Source organism: Tachyglossus aculeatus, chromosome 21 (genome assembly GCF_015852505.1).
Source record: "Tachyglossus aculeatus isolate mTacAcu1 chromosome 21, mTacAcu1.pri, whole genome shotgun sequence".
Lineage (NCBI taxonomy): Eukaryota > Metazoa > Chordata > Mammalia > Monotremata > Tachyglossidae > Tachyglossus > Tachyglossus aculeatus.
Genome location: NC_052086.1, coordinates 3,196,191 through 3,212,097, shown reverse-complemented (window position 1 = coordinate 3,212,097; position 15,907 = coordinate 3,196,191). Strand labels below are relative to the sequence as shown.

General features: G+C 58.8%; 1 protein-coding gene across 2 annotated transcripts in view; it reads right to left on the bottom strand.

The window, feature by feature from the left end:
* Positions 1 to 15,907, bottom strand: part of MTMR3 (myotubularin related protein 3) — a 105,302-nt gene continuing 89,395 nt past the window's right edge. The window contains exons 11-22 of one of the 2 annotated variants that reach the window (XM_038763588.1): positions 13,457 to 13,659; positions 13,198 to 13,329; positions 11,257 to 11,368; positions 10,676 to 10,871; positions 9,068 to 9,253; positions 8,534 to 8,704; positions 7,434 to 7,582; positions 4,445 to 5,777; positions 3,943 to 4,053; positions 3,481 to 3,569; positions 2,233 to 2,259; positions 1 to 414 (exon numbers count right to left, since the gene is read on the bottom strand). In XM_038763588.1, the coding sequence (XP_038619516.1) occupies positions 243 to 414; positions 2,233 to 2,259; positions 3,481 to 3,569; positions 3,943 to 4,053; positions 4,445 to 5,777; positions 7,434 to 7,582; positions 8,534 to 8,704; positions 9,068 to 9,253; positions 10,676 to 10,871; positions 11,257 to 11,368; positions 13,198 to 13,329; positions 13,457 to 13,659 (2,881 nt within the window). In that variant the 3' untranslated portion in view covers positions 1 to 242. The remainder of the gene's footprint in view (positions 415 to 2,232; positions 2,260 to 3,480; positions 3,570 to 3,942; positions 4,054 to 4,444; positions 5,778 to 7,433; positions 7,583 to 8,533; positions 8,705 to 9,067; positions 9,254 to 10,675; positions 10,872 to 11,256; positions 11,369 to 13,197; positions 13,330 to 13,456; positions 13,660 to 15,907) is intronic. The other variant, XM_038763589.1, reaches the window with a different exon arrangement.

Below are 15,907 nucleotides of genomic sequence, written 5' to 3'. Positions count from 1 at the left end.
ACACCCCCCCATGCCCTGCCCTCTTCAGCAAACCCAAATAAATTGGGGGCAGAGGACCCACGGGGAAGGAGGACAGTCCAAGAAAGCCCACAATCCAGTGCTGTGTGTGTGTGTATGTGTGTGTGTGTTACAGCTCTGTCCCTCTGAGCAGACGCCCCCAAAGCTCCCATCCAAAGTGCGCGGGAGGAGGGGTCCACCTTGCCCCCCCGCAACCCCGGCACCCCCCGGCGGGCGGGGACCCATCAGTTGGACGTGGCAGCGATGGGCTTGTCCAGTTCGATGTCCAGGCTGGTGCCCGGGGGCTGCAGGTGACTATAGCAGGCCTTGCAGACGCGACTCGGCTCGAAGAGCTGCTGGCTGGGCACTGGAAGCTTCTGGTTGCAGCAGGTGGCACAGAACACGTTCCCACAGTTCCTAAGGGCCGCAGACGGGGGAGAGAAGCCAGGAGAAAGTCATTGGCCTCTGAGGAGGAAATCGAGGTAAGTGCCTAGGCACCCCACCGCCCCCCCGGCTCAAGGGCAAGAGGGGCGGGAGGGGTCACCGCTCGCAACCATAGACGGCCCCGTGCTCGGCTCCCTTAGACAGTTGGAGGTCCCGGTGGATTTGGGGGCGATGCCCAGAGTGGGGAGTTTCCGGCACCTCGGCCTGCAGTTGGGGGTCCAGGATCACCCCCTTGGTGGCCACGTCCCAACAGTGTACCAGGAGGAGGGTCTCCCCAGCCCGAGGGTGGGCTGCCTCAAAGTCGGGGTCTCGGGCCGGCTCCTGAGGGAGCACCGTGGCCCGGAAGTAGTCATGCGAAGCCACGAAGGGAGCAGCCGGGGGTGGCCCTCGTTCAGCGTGGTCAAGAAGCTGCCCCGTGACGAGGCCACACGCAAACACCCACACACACACACATGCCTACAGAGCGGGTGTCAGCCACACCAACCGGGCATGCAGATGTCAGATATTCTGTGAGCAATCCAGGGTCTGGTGGCCCCCTAAATGTGCCCGTGGCACATGCCCAGGCCTGGGTTCTCAGTCCAGCTCCTCCTGCTGTGTGACCTTGGGCAATTCACTTCACACCTCTGTGCCTCCGTTTCCCTCAACTGTAAAATGGGGATTCCATCCCTGTTCTCCCTCCTACTTAGGCTGTGAGCCCCATTGTGGGACAGGGACTATTCCCAGCCTGATGAACTTCTATCTACCTCAGCACTTAGAACAGTGCCTGAAACATAGTTAAGTACTTGACAAATACCATTAAAGGGGGAAAAAAAAAGCCACTGGCTCCCCGGGGATCCCTCCCGCCCAAGGCCCGACTCGGGCCCAAACCTCCGGCTTGGTAGCCACAGTCGGGATGTCTGGCTCGCACCGCCGACACCCTGAGAAAAGCCATAAGCTCGTGCCCTTCCTCTGTCAGACCCCACCTGCCGAAACCCCCCGCTCACCCTCCACTCACCCAGTCCAACAGTACCGGGCACCAACAGCCCTGATGGCACATGGGTGAGGTGGTGAATCGATCGGGTGAGGGGACAGGCACTTGGTCCAGCAGTTAGAACAGAGCTCGAGGCTAGGTAGCACTTACCATATACTATTGTTACTATTACAGTGAGCACACATAGTAAGTGCTCAATAAGTACCATGGATTGAAAAGTAGAGGGAAGGGACAGCCCAAAAGCGACGAAAGTGGGCAGAGGAGGCAGGCATTTCCCCTTCCTGCCCCGGTCGGGGCCGTTGGGGCGAGCCACTTCAAGCGGTCTCGCCTATTCTGAGCCACTTGGCACTGCGCGGAGACTCCCCTCAGATCTCCCCTCTTTTCCAACGCCTTTCCATCTCTACCCACCCCGGGGCCTAGCCAAACCCCGGCTGCTTCTCCAGCAGGGTTGACCGATCCTCCGGTCCCTGTGAGGGCAGCCCCCCGGTCCGGGAGAGAGGCCACCCCCTCCTCCCCGGGACCCATGGGAAGGAGCAGAAAATGCTCTGGCCTCCAACTATGGGGTGGTGCTTTCGGCTGGTCAGTGCCCCTCCCGTGCACGATTGGTTGATGATGAGGGCAGGTGCCTGCCTCTATGGACCCATTCGCCCCCCGCATTCCAACAGACGGCAGACTAGGCCAAACCCGCGCACCCCCCCAACCCCATTTGGTGAAAGGTGAAGGGAGGGGGTGGGGGGCGGGCAGAGTTAGTCGGGGCAGGGGGCAAGGCGGAGTTAGCGGAGAGCAGGCGGACCCAGGCAGGGGCTGTTGGGAATGCTCACCCCGGCTCCTCCACGCCGTCGGAGCCCCTGCGAGGAGGGAGGAGAAGAGCCTCAGGGATTGGAGGGTCGGGGGGCAGGTGGGGGGGCACGCAGCGGGACTTGGGACAGAGTTGGGGCTGTGGGGTTCCCTGCCTGTGGGGCTGCAGGTTGACCAGGTGATCCCCGGCCCTAAAGGTGGGCTCTAAGATCCCGGGCACGGCGTCACACCCCAGCTGATTACCACTGCCTGGAGGAAAACCTCTGCACCCCCTGCCCCTTCTGGCCCTGGGTTGAACCAGGAGTGTCCATGAGCTGGGCTGGGGGAGGGGAAGAGCCAGCCCAGGGGGCTCCCCGTGAGGAGAGACAGTGTGACCCAGGTGACTCTGAGTGGACATGTGTGCTCCTTCCCTGTTGCAGGAGGCCGAGCCAACCGATCTGGTGAGGCTAGCGGGGCGTCTGTGCCGGGGCGGGCCAAGCTGCCGAGGGGCCAGGAAAAGTGTGGCATCGGCTGGGGTGCGGTCTGAGAGAACGCCCCTGCCCGCACCAAACCCCTAGGGGGTCTGAACGGCGGGCTCCGGAGACGGAGCGGTGCCACGGCCCCCGGCCCCTTGGGCAGGCTGAGCGTGCAGGAGGGGGAAGGGGCGGCCCCAGAGCGCTAGCCAGGGGCAGGGCAGGTGGCTTGTGGAGAAAGAAATTGCCCGGCTCAGCTTGCTTCTATCCAAACTCGCATGGGCAGTTTCATGAGCTCCCCACCCAGCTCTGCCCCGGCCACTGAAAAGGTCAAGCAGCTCAAGTGGAGATGAAGGAAATGAGCCAGTGGATGAGTCGATCGCTGAATGGAGGTAGGGGAGGAGGAAAAGCAGAAGGAAGGGAGAGATGAAGGGGTAGAGAGCAGGAAGGAGGAGGTGGGGCGGCCTCGGACCCTGGGTTCCCAGCTTGGACTCAGCTGCCCTCTCCCATACTCTAACACCCAGCTTGTCTTCCCCCAGCCCCCAGCCAAAAGCCTGGAGCTGAGTTCCAGGGTCCAACTGCTCCTTCCCAACCGACCCGCAAGGACTCGGGGAGGACTCCACAGACGGCAGGTAAGACAGATGGGGCTGGGCCCAGGGGACCACAGGCCAGAGCGAACCAAGGCCAAGACTAGGTAGTGCCAGCAAAGGGGCCAGGGGTGTTTGGGGAAACTCTCGCTTGTCCTCTCGTGAGCAGCTGGGCCCGGTGGGACCTGGCCCGCTCCCTCCCTGGCTGGCTGGCCCGGCCGGCCGGCGTTACCTGCAGTGATGCTTCCTGCTGGCCAGCCAGAAGGCCCCGTCGCAGCCGTAGCAGTGGGCGGCCAGGTGGTCCGGGAGCCAGCGGGTCACCTGAAACACAGACACACACACAGACACACACACACACACAGACACACACCCTCTCAGGTTGGCCAGGTTGGCTTGGGTCGGGTCCGAGGAACTGGGGCCTGGGATCTGATTGGGGGACGGCAGTGGAAGGGGGTGGAGGCCCACTGTCCAGACTCAGGGGCAGCGGAGGACTGTTCATACACAACAGCGGCTCCTCTGGTTTGCCTTCCCGCCCAGGCCCCAGGGTCACAGACCCTGGACCGGGCCCGGTGCCCATGGGTGGAGGATGCTGCCAGAGTCGCGGGGCATGGGGTGATAGAGGGAGTGGGGGCGACCCTCCCAGGAGGAGGGACGGAGATGAACGTTTCAAGCATCCCCAAGAGTGAGTCTGTACCTCTGTGTCCTGTTTATCCACCTGCTCCCAGCTGGCTTCAGAGAAAATCTCAGGGCTGCAGTGAGATAAGCAGTTCCGATCCAGATTGCTCTCCAAGTCAGGGATTGGAGTCTGTTGGCAAATACGCGCAGCTGAACGGAAGGCGCAAATAAGGGGGCGCTCAGGGAAGGCGGAGGGTGGCTGGGGGGCTCGGAGGCCTCTCTGTGAGGGTTTCGGGGCTGCCAGGGATGGGAGGTTTCAGAATGAGGAGCTCTAGGGGCACCCGGAGAGGGAGGGCCTGGGTTAAGGGGGCAAGGGAAGGGGGTGAAGGGATGCCAAGGCCAAAGAGCGGAGACAGCTGGGTGCTGCAGTCATCGCCGCCTCCCCACGGGGCGAGAGCACACCCTCTCCAAAAGGGGGTCTGTGCCGGGGACGGGCCCGGCCACACTTGCCCGGTGCGGAGGCGGGGCATTCCCCAGGGCCTCCCGACCCTCCCCGGCGGGCACGGGCAGCGGCCGCTCACCACGGCGTCGGCGAAGTGGCCGTTGAGGCAGCGGCTCTCCAGCCGGCTCCGCAGCTCCTGCACCTGCCTCCTCAGGGCGTCCACCTCGTGCTGGTGGCCAGACTCCATCTGGCGCAGGCGCTGCTGGATGACGTCGGCGTAGACTGGCGTCCCGTCGTCGTCCAGGTGGCTGCGGCTCGGCTGGTCTGGGCTGCCGGTGGCGGGCGGCCGCCAGGGCCCCCCGGGGGCCCGCTTGGCCTGCGAGTTCTGCCGGGGGACCTGGGTGGGCCCGGAGCCAGAGACCCCCTGGAGCCTCACGCTGGCTCCATTCAGGCAGTGCCTGTTGGGGGCTGGAGTGGCCCTGGGCCCTGTGGGCTTCTCCAGGGCCTTGTCCTCCGGATCCATGGTGGCCTTTTCTGGGACCTTGTTCTCGGGCGCCGGCTCCCCGTTGCAGACGGTCTCTTGGTTCCGGTCGGCTGAGGCACAGCGGGAAGGCACTGGGCTGTGGGGCCCGTGGGCAGGGCCGCCGCCGCCGCCGGGAGTCCTGTGCCCTCTGGCCCCTGGTCTGGGCCTGCCGGCCAGGCTCTCCTTCTTGGGCTGGTGGGCGAGTCCCTCGTCCTGGCTCTCCGGCAGGTGGGGCCTGGGAAGAGGCGTTGGGGGAGGCCCCCCGGGGCCCCGTTCGAGCCCGGCCTCACACTCAGGCGGCTCTTCGGCAGGGCCAGCCGTGCTCAGGGGTCCTGCAGTGAGTGGCAGGGGGCTGCCCAGATGTGGCTCAGGATCTGGCGGCCTTCTACCGGGGCCAGACTCGCCGAGGGTGGGATGTTCTGGGGGGGTGGCCGGCGGACCCACCTCCCAAGGGACCACCTCAGTCCCACTGCCCGGGGCGGCAGACTGGGCCCATTGCTCTTGGAGGGCAAAGGCATCCCATGGGGGCTGGAGGCTGGGTGGAGCTTCCGCGGCGGCCAAGGCTTCCCCGGCCAAGCCTGTCTGCTTGCCTTGGGGGGCGTCCCACTGGTCATCCCGGCCCACCACCGGGCAGGCCTCCTCCCGTGGGCCTACCCCCTCGGGCCCGCCATCCTCCTTGGTGGCCTCCTGCAGGATGTTCTCCATCTGCCCTTCGGCCACGCCGGCGGCCACGGACAGCTCGGCCCCGGGCGGCGCCCGGCCTGGTCGGCCGGGGCCATCACCGGCCCAGGGATCCTCCCCCGCAGGGGCCAGCCCACTCAGTTCCAGGGACCGACGGTGCTCCTGCCACTTCTCATTCAGGCTCGGGTCGCTGCTGCGGCGGGCGGCTGGGGCTGGGTGGCTGTCACAGGCCGTTGTCAGGTTGTCAAATGACCGTGTCTTTGGGAGCCTGCGGGGGACGGAGAGGGAGGGCCTGTGTCAGCCCCCGACGGGCGCTCGCCCACCCAGGATCTGCCTCCCGTGGTCACCCCGGGGAGCCGGCGGGCAGCCGGGGCCCGGTGTTGTAATGTGGCAGGGTGGCGGCGGCCTGGGCCCACTCTGGTCCCCTCCTGTCTCTTGCAGGAGTCTCTGCTGGCTGGGAAGCACTTAGTACAATGCTTTGCACAAGGTAAGGGCTCAATAAATGCGACTGAATGAATGAATGAAGTCCGCTTTAACTCCACTGTGGGGGCCGCGGGGCCACAGGCCGCTCTAGCAAACGCCTCCACAGTGGCACCGCTGGCCCGTTGCTCATTTGGAATTTCATCCAGCTAGTCAACATGCCCTAGAGGGCTTGCTGACATCCCATGCTGTGGGGGAGGACTGGGATATTGGGGGACATCGGTGCGGGGATTCCCCAAAATATTTTTTGATCGCACCATCCAGCCACCGCCGCGTCACCCCCCACTCCTGCCTTAACTCCTCGAATGGATTATAGACATCCCTGCTTCTCCGCTTCCTTTCCTCGAACTTCCTCCTTGACCCCCTGACAACCTGGTTCTCCTACCCACTTCACTCACTTCCCTGAGCCTGCCCTCTCCAAGGTCACCAACGACCTCCACCTCGCCAAATCCAACGGCCCCTACTCCGTCCTAATCCTCTTCGACTCCTCAGCTGCCCGCGCCCCGGTGGACCGCCCCCTTCTCCCGGAATCGACAACTGTAACTTTAGTTTGTCTGACACCTGTCCTCTCCTGGTTCTCCTCCTACCTTGCCTGGCTGCTCCTCCTCACTCTCCTCCGCCGGCTCGTCCTCTGCCTCTTATCCCCTAACTAACTCTGGATGCCCTTTGAGGCTCAATTCTGGGCCCAGCATGGAGTAGTGGATAGCGCATGAGCCTGGGAGACAGAAGGTTATGGGTTCTAATACCGGCTCTGCCACTCGTCTGCTGTGTGACCTAGGGCAAGTCACTTTATTTCTCTGTGCCTCAGTTACCTCATCTGTAAAATGGGGATCGAGACTGTGAGTCCCTCGTGGGACAGGGACTGTGTCCAACCCAATGTGCATCTTACCCCAGCGCTTAGTATAGTGCCTGGCACACAGTGAGTACTAACAAATACTACAATTACTAGTATTATTATTTTCAACCTTCGCTCACTGTACCTACCCTCTCATACTTTCCCCAACCCATAATGGGTTTTAGTGCCTGCCTCTTCCTCTAACGCCAGATGGTCAGCCCCCAAGGGTCTGGATTGTGTTTGAAAACTTTCTAGGACTCTCCCAAGCGCTTAGTACAGTGCTCAAAACGGGGTTCGCCAAAAGGTGGGTGACTTTTTGGAAGGGCCCACTGAGTACAGAAATGGGTGCCTGGAGTCACCAGGACCAGAAGCAAACTGGTGGGCAGCCAAGGGAGGACCAGGATACAATTTCCCATTCGCTGTCTGCCATTAAGCTTCCCCAGTAGCAAGAGCTCTCCAAAGGCTGCGAAAGGCCCTTCCTTCCCAGTCCCTGCTTGGGAAAGTCACACAACTCCTCTCCTTCCCCACATTCCCGTCGGCCAGGGTCCGCCGGTGGACTCGGGGGCTGCTGGCCTTCCTGGCCGTAGATCTGGGAGCGGAAGGACCCACCTGCTGCTCAGAGGCTGCTCGTCGGAACCGGAGCCTGGGCCGGGGTAGGGAGCCCCCGTGTCCTCCGCGGGGGTGGACGGGGAGGAGCAGGGCAGGTACACCGCGCTCCAGACCATCAGATTGCGCACGTGGCACACGGGGTACAGCACCTGCACACGGTGACAGAGAGGCTTTAGACAGTTGGGGCCGCTCCCAAGGAGACTCTCCCCGCCCCTGCCGCTATTCTCAGGGGCCCTCCGGGAGGGCCTGGCTCTACCTCGACAAAAGTGGGAAGGACAGGCAGGGTTTTTCAGGATTTAGGGGAAGCCATCATTATGGAAGAGGGATCTGGACCAGAGAACAGGGATGCTCTTTACCCCAGATCAGTTTTTTGGAAATTAGGGATAAACCGGAAATTCTGTCAAGCTTTTCTAGACATTTTCGCAGCCGAACGGAAACTGCTGAATGCTGCCGTGGCCAATTTAAGCCCTTTGGCACTGGGGTGAGCTGAATGACAAGGACCACCCCCTTCTCCCAAAAAACACACACTCCCTCCTTCCCTCTCCCGCTCCCTACTCCAGCTAAAGAAACCTCTTGGGTTCCACATCAAAACCCAAGGTAGCCTGGTGCTGGCAACATTATGAACACCGGGGCCTAGCCGACCTTCCTTAAGGTCTGAGGAGGGAAGGACCTCCTGGGGCCCGGGCCCACCCACTCCCTTTGCAGGCCTGTGGGGACTACCCAACCGCAGCCAGGAGTTTGGTAGACCGCTGCCAGAGAGGGCTCAGAGCGGGATGGAAAATGAGGGGCAGGGGGGAGCTCGCAGAGGGAACAGGGTGCAGAAGCCCAGCCCAGGTGATTGGGGAGAGTAGGGCTTGGACATATGTTGAAGTCCTCTGACAAGGCGACTGATATTTCACTTCTTGTCTCCACAGCACAAACTTTGAAGCCACCCCGCTGGAAATGGACCATGCTGGCTGGAACTGGGCTCTGAGGAAGGGAGAGGCAGCCCCTGGCCAGGAGCCCTGCCCTCCGCCCGACCTGGTGTGTCTCGCACCCCTCTGAGACCAGACATCCCCAGGGCCAGACCCCCGCCGAGGCCAGGCCCGAGCGGTACGTACGGTTTCTGACTGGGAGGAGTAGAGCAGGTTTTTGAAGGCTTTGTTGGCCGCCCGCAGCAGAGACCAGACGGAGCAGGTTCGCTCCTGAGTGTGCTTCTCCCCTCGCTCCTTGGCGTTGTTGCCCAGGAATGTCCCAAAGAGGCAGGAATAGGTGTGCTGAACCAACTTCACCTGTGGGGATGCCCGAGAAGGCCAGAGTCAGACCCCGGGGTGGACACAACGGGAGGCCTGGGGCTCCAGGGGAGAAGGCGGCAGCGGCTGGCTCCACCATGTCCCAGTAGAAAACCAACTGGACTAGGCCAGCAGAGCCCGATGGGCTTCCGGTGGGTAATTACTCTCCCCTCCTTCTTATTGAAGGCCCAGGGGTCAGCGCCGGCCCCAGGGGCGTCCACCTGACGTCCGGAGACAGGAGAGAGAAGGGGCAGGACTTCCGCACGGCCCGCTTTAGAAGAGGCAAGTGGCACCACACCATCCCCGCTCCCTGACCCCGGAGGATTGGTCGGGGAGGGGGTAGGACCGTGAGCCGGAACTCACGAGGAACGCTTCGTTGAACTCGAAGGAGCAAGGGAACTGCCGCTGGAGCTGGTGGACACAGTCCAGCCACTGCAGGAACACCGGGCAGCGCTCATTCAGGTCATCCGAGTTCTCCCCGTGGCCGCAACGATCGGCGAACTTGTGGCCGAAGTCCAGCCACTCCATCTCCACCAGCACTTGGAAACCCTGGGGGGGATACAGAGGGTGCTACGTCACGCCACGGTGCTTCCCTGATGTTTTCCTGAGGACCTAGGATTTTCCCGGTGTTGCCCTCTGGAAGCCTCTGAGCTCTGGAATCCTCCATGCCTTTCTGCTTATAAGCAGGCTTCTTGGATACTTGGATGTGCTCTTTCATACTCAAGACAACTGGACACGTGGATTTTCCAAATTTTCCAATGGATACATGGATTTTCCAAATTCATATGGCCCCCCCTTCTGACAGAGCACCCCATCTTCTCTCTCTCTCTCACACCTCAAGGTAAGCTGATCATGGGCAGTGAACCTGTCTGATAATTCTTTTGTGCTGTGATCTCCCAAGTGCTTAGTACAGTGCTCTGCATGTAGTAAATGCTCATTCAATACCATCGATTAGAGAAGCAGCGTGGCTCAGGGGAAAGAGCACGGGCTTTGGAGTCAGAGGTCGTGGGTTCAAAACCCGGCTCCACCAATTGTCAGCTGTGTGACTTTGGGAAAGTCACTTAACTTCTCTGTGCCACAGTTACCTCATCTGTAAAATGGGCATTGACTGTGAGTGCCCCCGTGGGACAATCTGATCACCTTGTAACCTCCCCAGCGCTTAGAACAGTACTTTGCACATAATAAGCGCTTAATAAATCCCATTATTATTATTATTATCGATTGAATGCTTGATTGACCTAGGATAAAGAAGAACATGTAGCGAAGACCAAACTGTTCACCGGCTAATTTGTAGGCCATTTTGACTGTCAATGCTGGTTTTTTGATCTGTTTGGGGTTTTTTTTCAGTATTTGTGAGCTCCTATGTGTCAAGCACTTTTCTGAGTGCTGGGTAGATACAAGCTAATCAGGCTGGATACAGGTCCTGTCCCACAAGGGATTCACAGTCTAAATAGCAGAGAGAACAGGGATCGAATCCCCACGTTGCAGGTGAAGAAACCGAGACCCAGAGAAGTGAAGTGACTTGTCCGAAGTCCCAGAGCAGGCAAATGATGGAGTAGGGAGTGGAAGCCAGATCCTATGGCTTCCAGACCCGGGCTTTATCCATTAGGCCACACTGCCTTTCTAAGATACTGGCTCTCCCCACGATTGGAGAAGGAGCTTGGCCTGGCGGATAAAGAACGGGCCCGGGAGACACAAGGTCATGGGTTCTATTCTCAGCTCAATCACCTGTCTGCTGTGTGACCTTGGGCAAATCACTTCACCTCCCTGTGCCTCCTTTACGTCATCTGTAAAATGGGGATTGAGACTGTGAGCCCCACGTGGGATGGGACCTGTTGTCCAACCCAATTGGCTTGTATCCACTCCAGCGCTTAGTAAAGTGCCTGGCACATAGTAAGCCCTTAACAAATACCGCAGTTATCATCATCATCAACTCAGGGGCACCGCAGCCGGCCTCCTCGGGGGATGCACCTCGATGGTCCGGTAGTAGGGGTCCAGGAGCAGCTTGGCCAGGGCCACGATCTGCGGGGTGCGGTCCCAGCCGTCCGAGCAGTGGACCAGGACCGGCCGCTTGTCTCTGTCCACCGCGTGCACGACCAGCAGCGCCGACTTCAGGAGCACCGACAGGTGCTGGAGCCACTTGGTGCTTTCCAGAGCCGACAGCCAACTGAAAGCGGACCGAGAACACGATGGCTGTCTGGGGGCCCCCTGGGGAAAAGCCCCCCAACACCTCAGGACCGCCGCCCAATAGAAGAGCCCGGGCATCTCCCGACCGCTCCTTCTGCCCATCCACGTGTCTTGTCTTTGTCTATCTCCCCTCCGACCCCGAGCCCTCGTCCTGCCTCTGGCCTGGAACACGCTCCCTCCTCATATCCGACAGACAGTGACTCTCCCCTCCCCTTCGAAGGCGTACTGAAGGCACATCTCCTCCAAGAGGCCTTCCCTGACTAAGCCCGGCAAATAGGCCCCTTCCCCCTCCAGGGCCCCCTCCCAGGGGGCACGACACCCCCCGGCCCGGGCCTGGCAATGAACGCGAACCAGCGGAGTCTTACTTTCCCGGATCGGGCATCTGGGAACACAGCAACCGCAGGGATTGGAAGCTTTTCCGGATGGAGTGGATGTTGGCCATTCCCATGAACACCACCTCGCAGTTCGGGTAATACTCTGGAGACAATCCCAATGAAGACAACATCAACATCCCCCACTGGAAATCTCCCCAGCCCTGTTGGGAGAACAAACTACTCTCTCGCCTGCCTGCCCGCCCACTAGAAGAGCAGCAAACAGGGCAGCAGGCGGCTAATCAAACAGGGTAGCTTGGCCCCGAGTGTGGCTCCCTGGCCCGGGAGGAGGCTGAACGCTCGAATTTCTGGGTGATGGGGGGGGATGCCGGGTTCGAATGACCAGAGAAGCTACGTTCGTGGAAATGGGAGGTTAGGTGTATTGGGGTTAAGTCTCGGGGGTCTGGAGGGGCCCTGTCATGCTTCTCAGATTTAAAAGTTCCCAGTTGGAAAGAACAGCGCTTTTCTTCTTTCTTTCTTCTCCCCCAAGAAGCCTTCCCTGACTAAGCCCTCCTGTCCTCTTCCCCAACTCCCTTCTGTGCCTGACTTAATTCTTCATTCATCCTCTCCCCCATCCTCACAGCATATATGTATACACCTGCAATTTATTTATTTATTTAATCTATATATTTACTTATATTAAGGTCTGTCTCCCCCACTAGACTGTGAGCTCATTGTGGGCAGGAATGTGACTGCTGGTTGTTGTCTTGTACTCTCCCAAGCGCTTAGTACAGTGCTTTGCAAACAGTAAGTGCTCAATGGATACGACTGATCAAATGAATGAATTTTTAGATTCTTGCCTCACCTCGGGAGGTGTGGTGGGGGGGGACATGCTTTCCAACCCCTCGGTCAGCAGACCTGAGAGGGAACGGGCTCCCCTGGCCTGGCCCCCGATGCAGCATCCCTGCTCCCTGGACGGGCACAGTCAGCGGGCTGGGCTGGGGCCGGAGCCAGGATGAGAACAGAGGGGATGTTATAGGTCGGGACAGAGGTGCTTTGGTGGGGCTGGTTGTTTACTGTTCCATTTTCCACCACGGAAGTTTGACGGGGAAGCAGCTTTCTGGGTAGGCAACTTTCTGGGAAGCGGGGCTGGAGAAGGCGGTCACCCCCTCTCCCCGCTCCCAGAAGCAAAACAGGCTGACAAGAATTTAAAGGCAAATGACTCCAAACATGGCTGGCCCCTGCTAAGAGAAGGGCTGGGGGGAGAAAAGTCCTCTTGTCCTTTTATCGCTCCAATTAGCCTTCTGAAGGGAGGAGCATGATTAGCAACGGGGGAGGATCCTGGGATGGAGGACGGTTGAGGCAATTTTTTGGAGAAGCGTTGAAAGAGCCCGGGCCTGAGAGTCCAAAGGACCTGGGTTCTAGTCCCGGCTCTGCCACTAGTCTGCTGTGTGACCCTGGGCAAGTCACTTCACTGCTCTGGGCCTCAATTACCTCATCTGTACAATGGGTATTAAGACGGTGAGCCCCATGTGGGACACGGACTGTGTCCAACCTGATTACCTTGCATCTACCCCAGTGCTTAGAACAGTACCTGGCACGGAGTGAGTGCTTAACAAATATCACAAAAAAATTAGCTTGTGTCTACCCCAGTGCTTGGTAAAGTGCCTAGTTAAGTGTCTAATAAATGCCATTCCGAAAAAAAGAGCCCAGGGCCTGGGACTCAGTGGACCAAGGTCTTCATCTAGGTTCTGCCGTTTGCTTGCCTTGTCACCCTGGGCAGGTCACTTACCTTTTCTGTGCATCCCTCTGCAGAACAGGGATTCCCTCTGACTCTGACTGTGAGCCCCACATGTCTTCTATCTACCCCAGAGCTTTCAGGCCAGACCGTGGCACGTGGGAAGCGCCGGACAAATGGGCCGATGCTAATGAGCGCCCGCGGTCACTGGGCAGCGGGAGCGGTGCCCGGCCAGGGACCCCACCGCCGCCACTCACCCGGGCACTCACAGCCTCCGCCTTTGGCTCTGTTGGCCACGGCAGCGGCATAGGAACGGGCATCCAGGATTAAAAGCTTCTGGGGCTGGATGGCCAGGCCCCCAGCTCCTGAAGCGTTCGACAGAGAAGAATCTGGGGGAAGGGAGCGAGACGCCATCATTCAAGGGGCCGCCCTCCCCGCCGGCTCCCTCCCGGGCCCGGCCCCCGCGTCCAAGGGCGTCGGTTATTCCCCCGTCCGACGACGGCAGCGGGCCCGTACCGAACTCCGCGTCCGAGAGGTCTCCGTTGGCGAGGTCTCTGGGGCAGCTCCCGTTGGCTAGTCGGCCCCCGGTCGAGCAGGAGTCGGAGGCGCAGGCCCTGGCCACCGACTGAACAAGGTGCTCGTCGTCTGCGTTCCTCCAGCCCCACCAGCTGACCTCTGGCTGGCCGCAGCGGGCTATGACCGCCCCGTTGTTCTGATGCCTGGGGCGAGGGGAGAGACGGGTCGGCTGGAGGTGGTGCACGTGGACCCATCCCAAGGAAGGCCCATCTCCTCCAGGGGCCTTCCCAGACTAAGCCCTACTTTTCCTCTTCTCCCTCTCCCTTCTGCGTCACCCTGACTTGTTCCCTTCATTCAACCCCTCTAAGCCCCAAGGCCCTTATGTCCATATCCGTCATGTATTTCTATTCATGTCTTTTTTCCCTCTAGACTGTGAGCTTGTTGTGGGACGGCAATGTGTCTGCTGGCAAACTGTCCTCTCCCAAGTGCTTAATACAGTGCTCTGCACACAGTCAGCGCTCAATAAATGTGATTTAATTGAATGAATGAATGAATGCTGCTGGCCTGGCCCTCAGGTCGCTGTATGCATCTTTAAGTTGTATAGTCTAAGTTATTTATATCTAGTAATGTCTGTCTCGCCTTCTAGACTGTATGCCTATTGTGGGCAGGGAAAGTGCCGGCTGACTCTGTTGGATTGGACTCTCCCAAGCCCTTAGTGCAGTGCTCTGAACATAGTCAATCGTATTTATTGGGCACTCACTGTTTGCAGAGCACTGTACCAAGCGCTTGGGAGATTACAATATAATAGACACATTCCCTGCCCACAATGAGCTTGTGGTCTAGGCGGGGAGACAGACATTAATAGAAATAAATACACTACGGATATGGACATAAGTGATATGGGAAGGGGGCTGAACAAAGGGAGCAAGTCAGAGTGATACAAAAGGGAGTGAGAGAAGGGGGGAGAGTCGCTGTCTGCAAATAGTAAGCGTTCAATGAATAACAGTGATTGATTGATTGACAGAGCCTAAGCAGGAGATAATAATAATAATAATAATAATAATGGCATTTATTAAGCGCTTACTATGTGCAAAGCACTGTTCTAAGCTCTTGGAAAGAACAATGCAGCAATGAAGAGAGACGATCCCTGCCCACAACGGACTTACAATCTAGAGGGGTTGTGCTTGTTGCCCATGGTGGCTGCGAAGATCCCACCCCAGCAGAACTCTCCTTCTACAACGCCTGTGCTTTCATTTATATCGACCACCAGTATGTACTGAGCGCTTCCTGTGTGCCGGGCACTGAACTAAGCACCCGCCCGGCCCAATGGATGCTTCCTTCGGTTCTCAGACTTCCCGTTCCGACTAGCTTGGACCTGTTCTGGTAGTCCTTTTTGGCCTCGTCCCTCACTTCTATTTGGCTGAATGAAATACCGTGAGGTTCAACAGCACAAGAAGTTGCCATGCCCCGGGCAGACTAGGTTACGGTAAAGTTGTGGGGGGCAACGTCTGAGAAGTGGGGCGACCACACGGACCCACGTGGGGCGGGGGGCACGCACATGACCTCTTTGGCTTGCGCTAATATGGACATCGTGTCGGGCCCAAAACAGGTGTGTGCCGAGGGGACGCACCCTGATTCTCAATCCAACGGCCGTCTAGCCAAGTCGCGGAATACGGTGCTTGGCACAAAGTAAGCGCTGAACAAATACCATGATTAGTAAAGCAAACCTTCTTTCATCCTCAGCCCATGCCCAGATTCCAAACCTACCCCACTTTTCCAGAAAAAGTGCCCACCTGTGGGATTTCTGGCTCACCCTTATTTACTTTATTAGGGTATTTGTTAAGCACTTACTATGTGTCAAGCACTGATCTAAGGCCTGGGATAGATTCAAGTTTATCGGGTTGGACACAGTCCCTGTCCCACATGGGGCTCTCACAGTCTCAGTAGAGAACAGTATTAATGATTGGGGAATTTGTTAAGCACTTTCTACGTGTTAAGCACTGTACTAAGTGCTGGGGTACACACAAGATCATCGGGTCCCACATGGGGCTCTCACTGTAAGTGGGAGGGAAAATCGAATCCCCATTTTATACTTGAGGAAGCTGAGGCCCAGAGAAGTGATGTGACTTGCCCAAGGTCACCCAGCAGAGCATGTGACATGGTGTATAGAGCCTGGGCCTGGGTTCTAATCCTGGCTCCGCCACATTTCTGCTGGGTGACCACGGGCAAGTCACTTCACTTCTCTAGGCCTCAGTTCCCTCATCTGTCAAAGGGGGATTAAGAGTGTGAGCCCCGAATGGGACAGGGACTTTGTCCAATGTGATTAACTTGTATCTACCCCAGAGCTTAGAACAGTGCTTGGCACACAGTAAGCATTTAACAAGTAGCATTACTATCACTATTATTACTATTATTATTTTTACACCTGGCATAGCTGGAGATAAAAACCCT